Source organism: Hydra vulgaris, chromosome 06 (genome assembly GCF_038396675.1).
Source record: "Hydra vulgaris chromosome 06, alternate assembly HydraT2T_AEP".
In the NCBI taxonomy this organism is placed as follows: Eukaryota; Metazoa; Cnidaria; class Hydrozoa; order Anthoathecata; family Hydridae; genus Hydra; species Hydra vulgaris.
Window position 1 is genome coordinate 41,807,501 of NC_088925.1, and position 14,057 is coordinate 41,821,557.

Sequence of the window (14,057 nt, forward strand, 5' to 3'; positions counted from 1 at the left end):
CAGGCGGAAGGTTGATCAACTATTTGTTTATCCAACCTTATTACATCATTACAAATGTTCAGTTGTTATAACTCATTAAGTCTCAATCTTTATTTAAAAATTATTAACAATATTGTTTAAACAGTAAGAGAACACTTTTTTTTTGAGATTTAAAAGCATCTTTCATTTATACTGCATACTTAATATAAACATTTTTCAACATCTTAACTTCCAAAAAGGCTGCAACCAACTACTATTAAAGCTGGAAATTTTTGAAGGAAAAAGATGAAATTTATAGAGCAAAATAACCCTTAACAGACAACATAAAAGATTGATAATTATATAGATCATAAAAAAAGGTAAACGAAACGAATTTCAAAGGAATTTTTAGTGCACTTAGGAACAGTCACAGTAAAAAGATGAGACTTAAATAAATGATGAGTAACACGAAAATGAATTTAGTAGATGGCACAAGGCACGCTAACTGTTTAGAGAAGTGTCCATTATAATACTTATAGAAAAGAGAACTTTACAACAATGTGATGCAGGTTGGAGGTTGCCTGCAATAGCAGGTCCGGCTATGTTTACAACTCGTTTTTTCAACTTTTCTAAAAGAAAATAGCATCATTTGAAGATCCGCTCCAGATATGGCGATAGTATTCCATACAAGGACGAATTTAAGATTTATAAAAATAAAGAATAGAATCCTGAGTAAGATAGTAGCGAGCATGATAGTGAGATGCAACCTTAGCAGATGCTAATGTTGCAATCAATTTGATATATATATATTGTTCCAAGGGAGATTGACAGTAAAAGCTGACCCTATAAGATGAAGGATAGACTTATCGATTGACGAAATTGAAATGACTCATCGAGTACATTACCATTCATAAATATAAGAAGATTTAGATATTGCGATAACAACTAGCTGAAAAAAATTTAGTTTTATTTGAGTCAAAGTTTGCCAGCCACTGAGAACCCATGCTGTAGCAGAAGTGAGATTCTTTTCAAGCTCAAATGCCATTTCCAAGTAGTCAGAGATTCTTGGCTTATTATGGAGACAAAAATAAATGGTAGTATAATCAGCAAACAATGCCATCTTAGGTGTGAGAAATTCTGGAAAATCCATAATGTTAATTTAAAAAAGTTTTAGGCCAAGACTTCAACCTTCAGGAAACCCTGAAGTTGCAGGATATAATATAGAGTGCTGTCCATAGATGACACCTTTTATACTTTGATTGGCGAGGAGAGATTCAGAAGATGCCGAGAGCAATATCTTTAGCCTCTCCATATCTATTTAATGCACCATAAAACCGATTATTGATAACCATTAACAAATGAGCAGTAGTACGAGAAGATCGATATCCATATTGATGGACAGAAAGTAACTTATTAGATGTAAGATGAGAGATTAAATTTTTGTAAATCAAAGACTCTATAAATTTGCTTATGATAATAAGAAGACTAATGGGACAATAGTAAGACAAATCAGATTGCACACAAAAATTTAAAAAAATTGAGACAACATATGCTGCTTTTCAGCAGGCTGGAAAATAAGTGAACAAGTCTATAACAGATATGTTTCCAATGATTTCTAGTAGCAGTAAATAGGCGTTTTTTTTCTGAGGAATTTTTTTTGCTGGCTGATATGAAATTAATTGTTGCGATCTGAAATTGCTGCAGCACAATGAGAGAAAAACCATGGAAAATAGTGAGACATGACTTGGAATCTTCAAGAGGGAATAAAGGATTCCATGCTAGCTGGAATCCAAGAAATTACGTTAGAAGCATATTTGTCAGTTAGAAGATAAAAGACTTTTACCCGAGGGTCATCACAAAAAAAAATCACGGAAAGAGTCCTAGTCACTTTAAAGGTAGTTTTGAGGCAGTTAAAAGTACATAAAAGAATTTTTATAGTTTCACTCAGTACACTATAAAATATAAATATGAAAACAGCCTGCAAAACTGATTATTTAAAAGATAATATGAACTTTTGTCTTAATATTACCAAATTAGTTGTTTTAAGAAGGTTCTATTATGCTGTATGCTATCCCTATAACCATAATCTACAATCATCAGTTTGGAATATATCATTTAATGCTATCTTAGGTTTAGATTATTGTATTTACAGCTTTAACTGTTTTTTTGTTTTATTGTTTTGTTTCAAAAGTGTAGCTAGTTAAGATGCAAATTTAGAACTTGAGTTAATTGTCAATTTGTTTATTTATAATTGATACAATGCTATCAAACTCTGCAATGGAATGATAACAATATGAACTTTTATCAAATAGTAACAAGCTCAATGTTTAAGATTTAGGTTTAAGTCCAAGCCATGACGTCAACTGACAATAGTGATAAAAAAATTGTTTTAACAAATGTTATATAAAGAATGATAAAACATGTTCAATTTTTTTTAATAAAGTTGATTTAGTATAATAATATTGTCTTATTTTTCAATAATTAGTAGAATAAAGTATAGATATTTAAGTTAGTTATGTTATGCACAAATTTAAAAAATCAGAAAAAATTATACAAAAAAGGTTTATTGCTGGGTACGCTTTATTCACATTTTGGGTACGCTTTATTTACATTAATAGCTGTTTGCATTTTAGAAAGAGATACTATTGGTTATTGTTTATTTTGCGTTTGCACGAGCTAAAGGTAAATAATATATTTCAAGCCAATGTTTGAATATTTGTATTCATTTCTTTAAATTATAATGAAAATTTCTTTAATCCACCTGTGGTCTAATATTTTTACACGGCCTGATTTGATTTGAGAACCTATTTTAATACGTTTGAAAACTTGAGTTCTTATAAATAATGTTTGCACAATGCACGTTTAACTGGTTGCTTGTTTCTGTTTATTTCAGTAACACAGAATACTGAAATAGGCTTTCCGATAACTATTTGTAAACATGGTACTTAACATATCATTACATGTTTCTAAGACTATCTACAACTCTTTAGTGGAAATAAAACCAAAGGTCTGTTATTTTTGTATTTATTATAATTTCAAATAATAATAAGAGAAGATATAACTTTTTATTAACAACATTTATTGTTTCTCTGTCTTTTTTTAAATCTTTCCATATTGATCTTTTCTTACTGAATCAGTTGTTTCTTTTTGAAAAATTTTGTATAAGATATTTACAAATTAAAGTTTAACTTTTGGTAATTGTCATAACAGCAAATCAAAACTGCTGTCATAATTTTTCAAAATTAATTTTATTAATTAAACTAGACCACTGCGAAACCATTCAGGTTGAGAAATATAATAACCTTTTTAGGACAAAGAAACATTAAGACCTTTAATAACGATTGTTGATTCAAACACAGTTGGTATACCATATATTTCACCAAACCAGAGTTTCTAGTAAACAACACATCATGAAGTTTCTTAAATGTAAATTCTAGTGGGCGACGCTTATCTGGTTCAAATCAAGAACTTGCATTATTATTTTATCAATATTTTAAAAATCTCAAACTTTTTTTTTCGGGTTAACTTTATCACCCATAAAGTTGATGAACAACTTATTTTATCTGTGTAAATAGTTGGAACAGGCTAAAGATATCATTTAGTAGTGCTTATTTTCCATATTTGATAAATTCATCCTTGAAATAATCAATACAAATACCTGAGTAGACAAAACCCAATATCTTCTATTGACAAAATATATCTATCTTTTTCGAAAACTGCTTTCTTCAGGAAAATGAAATGTTGACTTTTTAGACTTGTAGGTTAACTAACTTTACAGTTTGTGTACTAACAACAATAATGTTAAGATCTATGATACTGTGTGTCATTTCGTTGTGCTCCATAATACCTTTAATATAGTTCAAATCAGAATTGGTTAAATTCCGTGTACATCGCAATTTTTTATAAGAAACTGATAATAGAAGTATAATAAACTCAGGTAACCGTAAGTATTCATTTTTTTAAAAGAATCAAATCAAAACATATTTTGTTGTAAACGTCAACACCAAAAGATCTCTCATACACGGATGAGAGATCATTGTAGTAGGATGTAACAGAACTGCCAATTAAAGACCAAACAAAAGTGACGCAACTAGGCTAATAGAAAAGAAATATTAAAAAACCTATGAAATACTTAATTTTGCTTTTAAATGCAAACAAAATTCCTTATAGACACTTGGTAAATTTTATTGATAAATTAAATTTACAACTATAAGTCTTTTAAGCCCAAATGGTAAAGCGCTAATAAACTGTATTTTAGCTTCATTAGTGGTATTTTAGGTAAACACAATGTAATTGTTCTAATAATCATACTATAAAGATCTATTTGCAAATTAAAAATATGTGTGGAAATGTGCAAAGAATATTCAAATTTAAATGTCTATTAACTCTTTTAAAGAAAACTCCAATACTATTACTAGTATTATATATTATATTATATAATACTAAAACTAAAAATACTAAGTCACTGGCAATGGCTGACACATGAGCAGACTTCAAAGCTGTATGAAGCAAGCAAGAATCTGTTGACGAATCTGAAATATTTAGTCACTTATGCCATGACAGTTTATTAACATGTTTGAATAAATATTGGGTGGACATGAAAAACTCTGGTCAACTTTAAATTAAGATTTTTTTAAAACCACAAATGCTTTTTATGCTGATAAACTTTTGTTTACAAATTAATGATTTGCAAAATATTTTGGAGACTAATTGAGGTACGTAAAAAAGTTGAAGTTTTTTTGCAAAAATCCATCTACTTTATATCGCTTAATTGCTCAACGTACAAATGTCCCAAAATCTACAGTCATCGATATTATAAATAAGTGTAAGATTACTCTAAATTTCGAAAGAAAACCTGCAAGCGGGAGAAAGAACTCTATTCATTATTCCAAAAAAGTAAAGTTAATTCTTTATTCAATAGCAAGAAATCCGAATCTGCCACAGCGAGTGAAGTCATCTAGCATAAAAATAAAAAGACTTTGCGTTCTTATTTCAAAAAAGTACTTAAAAAAAAGCTGGAATTAAAGCATTTAATAAAAATATACGACTAAGGGAAGCTTAAGTTGTGAAAATAAAGGATTTCAACGCGCAAAGGAGTTGGTTAAAATAATGGCGGATAAATGTATGTGCATAATTGAAAACAAAACATTTTGCGAGGCGGATTTTTCACAACTCCTTGCTCAACAATTTTATTATAAGAACAAAAATAAACTTGTCAATGATCAATTAAAACATATTCGACAAGTAAAATTTGCATCCAAGTTGCCTTTTTGGTAAGCTATTCGTAGATGTGGTACGCAGTCTTTTTGTTTTGTGGTTTTTTGTCTTTTTTATTGACATTGACTACCAATCTCTAAATCAAAGAATGATTCCAAAAAACACTTTGCCATTTATGAAAGAAAACAAATACCGATGTCTCTATTGGCTAGATTGTGCTGCTTCTCACTATTCTAAAAAAGTAATACAGAAGTGAAAAGATAATATTGTGAAAATTGTTCCTAAAGATGAAAATCCTCCAATCAGTCTTGAAGAGCGCAAGATTGAAGAGTTTTGGTAATAGGTAAAGGAGTTTTTCGTAAGACAGGTGGAGTAAAAAAGACAAACACGACCGAAAAAAGTGGGTTAGGGCCACCAAAAAGGTAAAAAAAGAAAAAATCTGCGAAATGATGACATCAACCCACTATTAAATTCGATCTCTTTACAAACCGCTCACCAAATCCCTTAATACTAAGTTGAAACCCTAATTTATAGTAACACTTTTATGAAAAAAACTGAAATAAAAGCATTTATGGTTTTAGAGAAATCCCAATTTAAAGTTGACCGCATTTTTTTGTGTCCACCCGATGTTAAGATGAACTCCTTATCTAAACATTTTGCTAGACATTTTTTAATAGCTCTTTAGGAGTCAAATTACTTATCTCTGAATTATAGTGGAGTCTGTATTACAAAGTAAAGATCATTTTTTCCATGCTTTATATAAGGTTACTTTCTATATATATATATATATATATATATATATATATATATATATATATATATATATATATATATATATATATATATATATATATATATATATATATATATATATATATATATATATATATATATATATATATATATATATATATATGTTTGTGTGCCACAAAATTTGAAATCAATTTTTGAAAGCTTTTTTCTCAACCAATTTTGCTCAAATTTTGCACACTTAATCATTTTCGATGACAATACAAGTAAATGGAAAAATTTGACCAAAAAAAGTTAATTAAGTTAACAAAAATTTAATTTGTATTTTCCCATACATTTTATGTATTTGATATGAATTGCGTATTACGTCACAAAAATCATTGATTTGCAAATTATTTGCAGTTTCGAAGACATTAAAGCGCAGCGATTCAAAACCTATTGTTTTAAGTTATTAAGTAATAAGTCTTAAGTTATTAAGTTAAAAACCTATTGTTTTAACTTAATAAGTTAATAAGTCTTAAGTTATTAAGTTAAAAAACAAAAATTTAGTAAAAACAGTAATTTTTAAATTTAAAAAAAAAAAAAACAGTAATTTTTCCTTCTACAAAAGATAACAAAAAAAGAATTTCTAGGCCCAATAGAATTCTGCTTGCATAAAGCATGGATTTGAAAAAAGAATTTTTTTTTGATTTAGTAGTTCTTTTATAATAATAATCTTTTACTAATAATGAATAATGACGAACGTCGTTTGTTGTGAATCAGAATTGCAACGCATCCCTAAAGTGTTTTTAGATGAAAGGTAAAGGTTGCGTACTTTTATGGTTCAAAAACTTTGCTTAAATAGGCATAGTTATACATTGAACTCACCAATTTATAAATTAATTAATTAATTAAACTACAAATGACAGCTCATGTGGAAATGAAATTCATATTGTGTTTAAAAACCTTAACTTAAAAACTTCAAATTATTCGAAAAAAAACTTCTTTCTCACCATAAAAAAGGTTCTTTCTGGCTCTATTAGCATTACTATATAACAAAATTAGTATGATTGAAGAATAACGCTTTTGAGCATGGCGTGGTTTTCTCAGGATATGACTCTAAAATAAAACTTAAATATTAAATTGATATAATATTTAAGTAAGTTATGTATATGATATTTAAGTAAGTTGTAAATTAAACACTTCTTTTAGATCTTCATAAGCAAAACAGGCTAAAAAGTGTCTTACAAACTTCTAAAAAAGGTTTCAACGCTGCAGATTCCAATACTAAAAAGTTTGGTGAGTTTTTTATGTTAATTTTTATAAAAAAGAAAGCTTTACAGAAACATTTGACTTCTTAAAAAATATTAGTTTTAGTTTTATGATTGAAGAAATTTTTTCATTAAAATAGTTTAAATATTATTGTTTAGAATTTATTTTTTGCAATATATTTTAATAATCAAAATTCTAAAGGAAGTTTAAAACAGAAAGAGATTCAAAGAAGGTATGGAGGGTCAAACTACCACCAAAACCTTTTCAAACTATTCCTTGAAGAAGCTTTCACAATAATTATTTTAGATACAACATCATGAACTGTTTTTTGGTCTTAAAGGATTTTTGAAACATGAGCAGCCTTGGCGCAGTGGTTAGAGTTGTGGCTCAAAACCCAGAGGTCCGAGGTTCGATGCCAGCTCTAGCCATATAAGCGACATTGGTACGGAAGGAGGTGTGAACTTCTTTTTAAATGCTCTCCCGCGGTGCTCTGTGATAAGACCGTAAGGACTTCTGGGAGCACCTAAAATAACTACAAAAAAAAAAAAAAAAAAAGAAACATTTCACAAAAGTTTGGATAATGTTTTTGCGTAATTACTTACATTAATATAAACTTTTTATTGCAAAACGTAGTTTACTTCCAAAGGTTTATTTAAAAATAGTTTGCTATTTTTAAATAAACATCGATGCTAAATGTTGAAATGAAACAATGGCATACAAAAGTTCATATTTAAAAACGTTTTTTAAATGAAAACAATTACATTTAAAATTTTTTATCATAAATTGTTAACTAACTTTTTAATATAATAATGATAACAAATTACATCACGCTACATTTAGTTTGTTATAAATAAATCTATTTATGGAAAACTCCTTATCAAATCAACCAAAAATATTTTAAAGTTTAAACCATAGGTCCTCATCTTTTATTCAAACTTTTCTGACTCTAGAATGTTACCAATAAAAGTTCACAAAAAAACGTTTTGCCTGTTTTTAACGATTCCCAATATAATTCAAATTCAAAACTAACCTGGTTTTCTAAAGTGACGCAATTTTTTAAATATTAAAAAAAAATGATGTTCATTATAAAATAAGAAACATCGAGTACGAAAGTACGAAAATAAATATTTGATTTGCATTTGTTCCCAACTTTAGGGCTAAATATTGCGAAGCATCACCGTCTATTTTTTGAATGTTTTTATTTTTAGTTACATATAATTTTACTTGTTACAAATAATCAAACTAAAAAGCAATAAAAAACATATAAAGGGGCAATTTCTTTTCTGCAAAAATTATAATTTTCTTTGTTTTAACAATTAGAAGCTGAGACTTAAATCAATATATATACTATCATGACAGTCTTTAAGAACAATTTTAACAAAAATACTTTATCGTATTTTAGATTATCGCAAAAAAATTAAATATACACGTATATATGTAAGTTATTCCGCCATATACATACATACATATATATATATACATATATATATATATATATATATATATATATATATATATATATATATATATATATATATATATATATATATATATATTTATATATAATTAAAAAAGTAAGATGAAAAAAAACAACTTTTTTACGGTACTTAAAGTTTCATGCCGTTTGCGGCACTCATCAGCCATATATTTAAATCAAGAAAAAACCGTTCAAAAATACAATTAAAAAACCGTTACAAAATTAAAAAAACAATGGAATGAGTTCTGACGTCAAATAAAAATTTTTAGTTTTTGATATTATTGACTTCTACCCTTCTATCAGTGAAACACTTCTTAAAAACTCTATCAATTTTGCGAAGCAACACCTAACATTAAATAAAGAAAACATACCACTAATTTTTCATGCAAGAAAGTCTTTGCTTTTTAATAATGATCAAGTTTGGATAAAGCAATCAAGCGGTTTATTTGATGTTTCCATGGGAGCGTTCGACGGTGCAGAGGTTTGTGAGCTGGTAGGAATATTTCTTCTTTTTCAAATTTCAAAATTTTATAACAAGCTTGAGGTTGGTTTATACCGTGACGATGGCTTGGCAGTTTTTAGTAATAAAAGCGGCCCTCAAATGGAAAAAATAAAAAAGCATATTGTCGAAATATTTAAATGCAATGGCTTACGGATTTCTATACAATGCAACATGAAAATTGTAAACTACCTTGACGTGACTCTAAATCTTAGTGACTGCACTTTTAAACCTTATTTCAAACCTGATAATACATTAAATTACATCCATGCTGATTCAAATCACCCGCCGAGTATATTAAAACAAATACCACGTTCGATTGAACTTAGATTGTCTACAAATTCATCTAACAAAGAAATATTTCAAAATACTATTCCTCTATATAATGAAGCTTTATTAAAGTCTGGTTATAAATGTAGTCTAACATATAATCCTATAACAATATCAACTCCAAAACGGAAAAGAGCCCGCAACATCATTTGGTTTAACCCTCCATTTAGTAAAAACGTTAGCACCAACCTGGGAAAATGTTTTTTGAAACTTATTGACAAACATTTTCCTAATAATAATAAACTGCATAAAATCTTTAACAGGAACACAGTCAAAGTTAGTTACAGTTGTATGCCAAGTGTAAAATCTATTATAAATTCGCACAACAAATACATTTTATGCAACAATACAAACCTTAATCAACAGGACTGTAACTGCTATAATAAAAATCTCTGTCCGTTGTTTAATAAATGTTTAACAAGCAACATTGTATATCAAGCAACTGTTACAACTGATAATCTTGATTCATCTCCTAATGAAAAGTCCTACATTGGGATAAGTGAGACTCCTTTTAAATTAAGATACGCTAATCACGTTAAATCATTTAACATCGCTAAATACAAAAATGATACTGAACTCTCAAAACATGTATGGAAGTTAAAAGAAGCTAATTTAGTCCCTATAGTCAAGTGGAAAATTCTCAGGCGATGTAAAGCATATAATCCAACATCTAAATCTTGCAAATTATGTCTCACCGAAAAATATGAAATTCTATATAATAAAAGTACTAATTTGTTGAATAAAAGGAGTGAGATTGTTTCTAAGTGTAGACATAGAAACAGATTCCTTCTGTCCCAATATGACACTGGCGATTAAAAAAGATGTTTTTCCATATTATTATTTTTATTTTTTATTTTTATTATTATTATTGTCATTATTATTACTATTATTATTATTTGACGTCAGAACTCATTCCATTGTTTTTTTAATTTTGTAACGGTTTTTTAATTGTATTTTTGAACGGTTTTTTCTTGATTTAAATATATGGCTGATGAGTGCCGCAAACGGCATGAAACTTTAAGTACCGTAAAAAAGTTGTTTTTTTTCATCTTACTTTTTTAATTATTTATTGATCTATTTTGTGATTATTTCACTTTATATTGATCACTCTCAAATCGAAAAAATTGATTATTATTACATAATCAAAACAACAATATTTTTGCTCCATACGTTGAGCACTCTAATCAAGTCGCATATGTGATGGAAAAAATAAACTTTGGATATTCAGTCAAGAACATTCCGATACCATCCATTAAAGACTTCAAAATACAGTTATTGGATAAAACTGAAACGTTAATTAAAAGAATGCGATGGAAAGCGTTTTTCTTTTTAAACAAGAGTTCAAATAGTAAGTACAATTTTTATTATAACTATGGATTAAAAACATCTAATCATCCAAAACAAATTACAGAAATGATTGCTTTTGAGAATGAACTCATTGATCTTGTAAAACACATTAAGTTTCGAAAGGTGCACACCAGTTTCCAAAATAAATTAAAAAAAGATATAAACAGTATTCGAAAATCTAACCTAACTTATACGTATGCTGATAAAACGACCAATCTTTACAATCTATCTAAAAATGATTACAACCACTTGTTAAGAAATGCCATCACTTCAAACTACAAATTATCCAACTCAAACATAATAAATAAAGTAAACTTAGAAGGTAAACGTCTTTTGAAAAATCATGAAGTTTTCAATAAAATTGACATTAACACATCTTCCGATTGTTTTATCACTTTAAAAGACCATAAAGATAATTTTGAAAACAATCCGACTGTCCGTTTATTGAATCCTGCTAAAAACGAGGTTGGTAGAATTAGTAAAGATATTCTTTCTAAAATTAATACAGACCTAAGAAATATATTACAATTAAATCAATGGAAAAACACTCGAAATGTTATCGATTGGTTTAAGGCCATAAAAGATAAACACCTTTATAAATTTTTAGTTTTTGATATTATTGACTTCTACCCTTCTATCAGTGAAACACTTCTTAAAAACTCTATCAATTTTGCGAAGCAACACCTAACATTAAATAAAGAAAACATACCACTAATTTTTCATGCAAGAAAGTCTTTGCTTTTTAATAATGATCAAGTTTGGATAAAGCAATCAAGCGGTTTATTTGATGTTTCCATGGGAGCGTTCGACGGTGCAGAGGTTTGTGAGCTGGTAGGAATATTTCTTCTTTTTCAAATTTCAAAATTTTATAACAAGCTTGAGGTTGGTTTATACCGTGACGATGGCTTGGCAGTTTTTAGTAATAAAAGCGGCCCTCAAATGGAAAAAATAAAAAAGCATATTGTCGAAATATTTAAATGCAATGGCTTACGGATTTCTATACAATGCAACATGAAAATTGTAAACTACCTTGACGTGACTCTAAATCTTAGTGACTGCACTTTTAAACCTTATTTCAAACCTGATAATACATTAAATTACATCCATGCTGATTCAAATCACCCGCCGAGTATATTAAAACAAATACCACGTTCGATTGAACTTAGATTGTCTACAAATTCATCTAACAAAGAAATATTTCAAAATACTATTCCTCTATATAATGAAGCTTTATTAAAGTCTGGTTATAAATGTAGTCTAACATATAATCCTATAACAATATCAACTCCAAAACGGAAAAGAGCCCGCAACATCATTTGGTTTAACCCTCCATTTAGTAAAAACGTTAGCACCAACCTGGGAAAATGTTTTTTGAAACTTATTGACAAACATTTTCCTAATAATAATAAACTGCATAAAATCTTTAACAGGAACACAGTCAAAGTTAGTTACAGTTGTATGCCAAGTGTAAAATCTATTATAAATTCGCACAACAAATACATTTTATGCAACAATACAAACCTTAATCAACAGGACTGTAACTGCTATAATAAAAATCTCTGTCCGTTGTTTAATAAATGTTTAACAAGCAACATTGTATATCAAGCAACTGTTACAACTGATAATCTTGATTCATCTCCTAATGAAAAGTCCTACATTGGGATAAGTGAGACTCCTTTTAAATTAAGATACGCTAATCACGTTAAATCATTTAACATCGCTAAATACAAAAATGATACTGAACTCTCAAAACATGTATGGAAGTTAAAAGAAGCTAATTTAGTCCCTATAGTCAAGTGGAAAATTCTCAGGCGATGTAAAGCATATAATCCAACATCTAAATCTTGCAAATTATGTCTCACCGAAAAATATGAAATTCTATATAATAAAAGTACTAATTTGTTGAATAAAAGGAGTGAGATTGTTTCTAAGTGTAGACATAGAAACAGATTCCTTCTGTCCCAATATGACACTGGCGATTAAAAAAGATGTTTTTCCATATTATTATTTTTATTTTTTATTTTTATTATTATTATTGTCATTATTATTACTATTATTATTATTTGACGTCAGAACTCATTCCATTGTTTTTTTAATTTTGTAACGGTTTTTTAATTGTATTTTTGAACGGTTTTTTCTTGATTTAAATATATGGCTGATGAGTGCCGCAAACGGCATGAAACTTTAAGTACCGTAAAAAAGTTGTTTTTTTTCATCTTACTTTTTTAATTATTTATTGATCTATTTTGTGATTATTTCACTTTATATTGATCACTCTCAAATCGAAAAAATTGATTATTATTACATAATCAAAACAACAATATTTTTGCTCCATACGTTGAGCACTCTAATCAAGTCGCATATGTGATGGAAAAAATAAACTTTGGATATTCAGTCAAGAACATTCCGATACCATCCATTAAAGACTTCAAAATACAGTTATTGGATAAAACTGAAACGTTAATTAAAAGAATGCGATGGAAAGCGTTTTTCTTTTTAAACAAGAGTTCAAATAGTAAGTACAATTTTTATTATAACTATGGATTAAAAACATCTAATCATCCAAAACAAATTACAGAAATGATTGCTTTTGAGAATGAACTCATTGATCTTGTAAAACACATTAAGTTTCGAAAGGTGCACACCAGTTTCCAAAATAAATTAAAAAAAGATATAAACAGTATTCGAAAATCTAACCTAACTTATACGTATGCTGATAAAACGACCAATCTTTACAATCTATCTAAAAATGATTACAACCACTTGTTAAGAAATGCCATCACTTCAAACTACAAATTATCCAACTCAAACATAATAAATAAAGTAAACTTAGAAGGTAAACGTCTTTTGAAAAATCATGAAGTTTTCAATAAAATTGACATTAACACATCTTCCGATTGTTTTATCACTTTAAAAGACCATAAAGATAATTTTGAAAACAATCCGACTGTCCGTTTATTGAATCCTGCTAAAAACGAGGTTGGTAGAATTAGTAAAGATATTCTTTCTAAAATTAATACAGACCTAAGAAATATATTACAATTAAATCAATGGAAAAACACTCGAAATGTTATCGATTGGTTTAAGGCCATAAAAGATAAACACCTTTATAAATTTTTAGTTTTTGATATTATTGACTTCTACCCTTCTATCAGTGAAACACTTCTTAAAAACTCTATCAATTTTGCGAAGCAACACCTAACATTAAATAAAGAAAACATACCACTA

General features: G+C 28.0%; 1 protein-coding gene across 1 annotated transcript in view; it reads left to right on the forward strand.

The window, feature by feature from the left end:
* Positions 1-14,057, forward strand: part of LOC136081866 (uncharacterized) — a 151,011-nt gene that overhangs the window by 3,238 nt on the left and 133,716 nt on the right. Inside the window, exons 2-3 of the mRNA XM_065800168.1 lie at positions 2,592-2,640; positions 7,117-7,203. Of these exons, the coding sequence (XP_065656240.1) occupies positions 2,592-2,640; positions 7,117-7,203 (136 nt within the window). The remainder of the gene's footprint in view (positions 1-2,591; positions 2,641-7,116; positions 7,204-14,057) is intronic.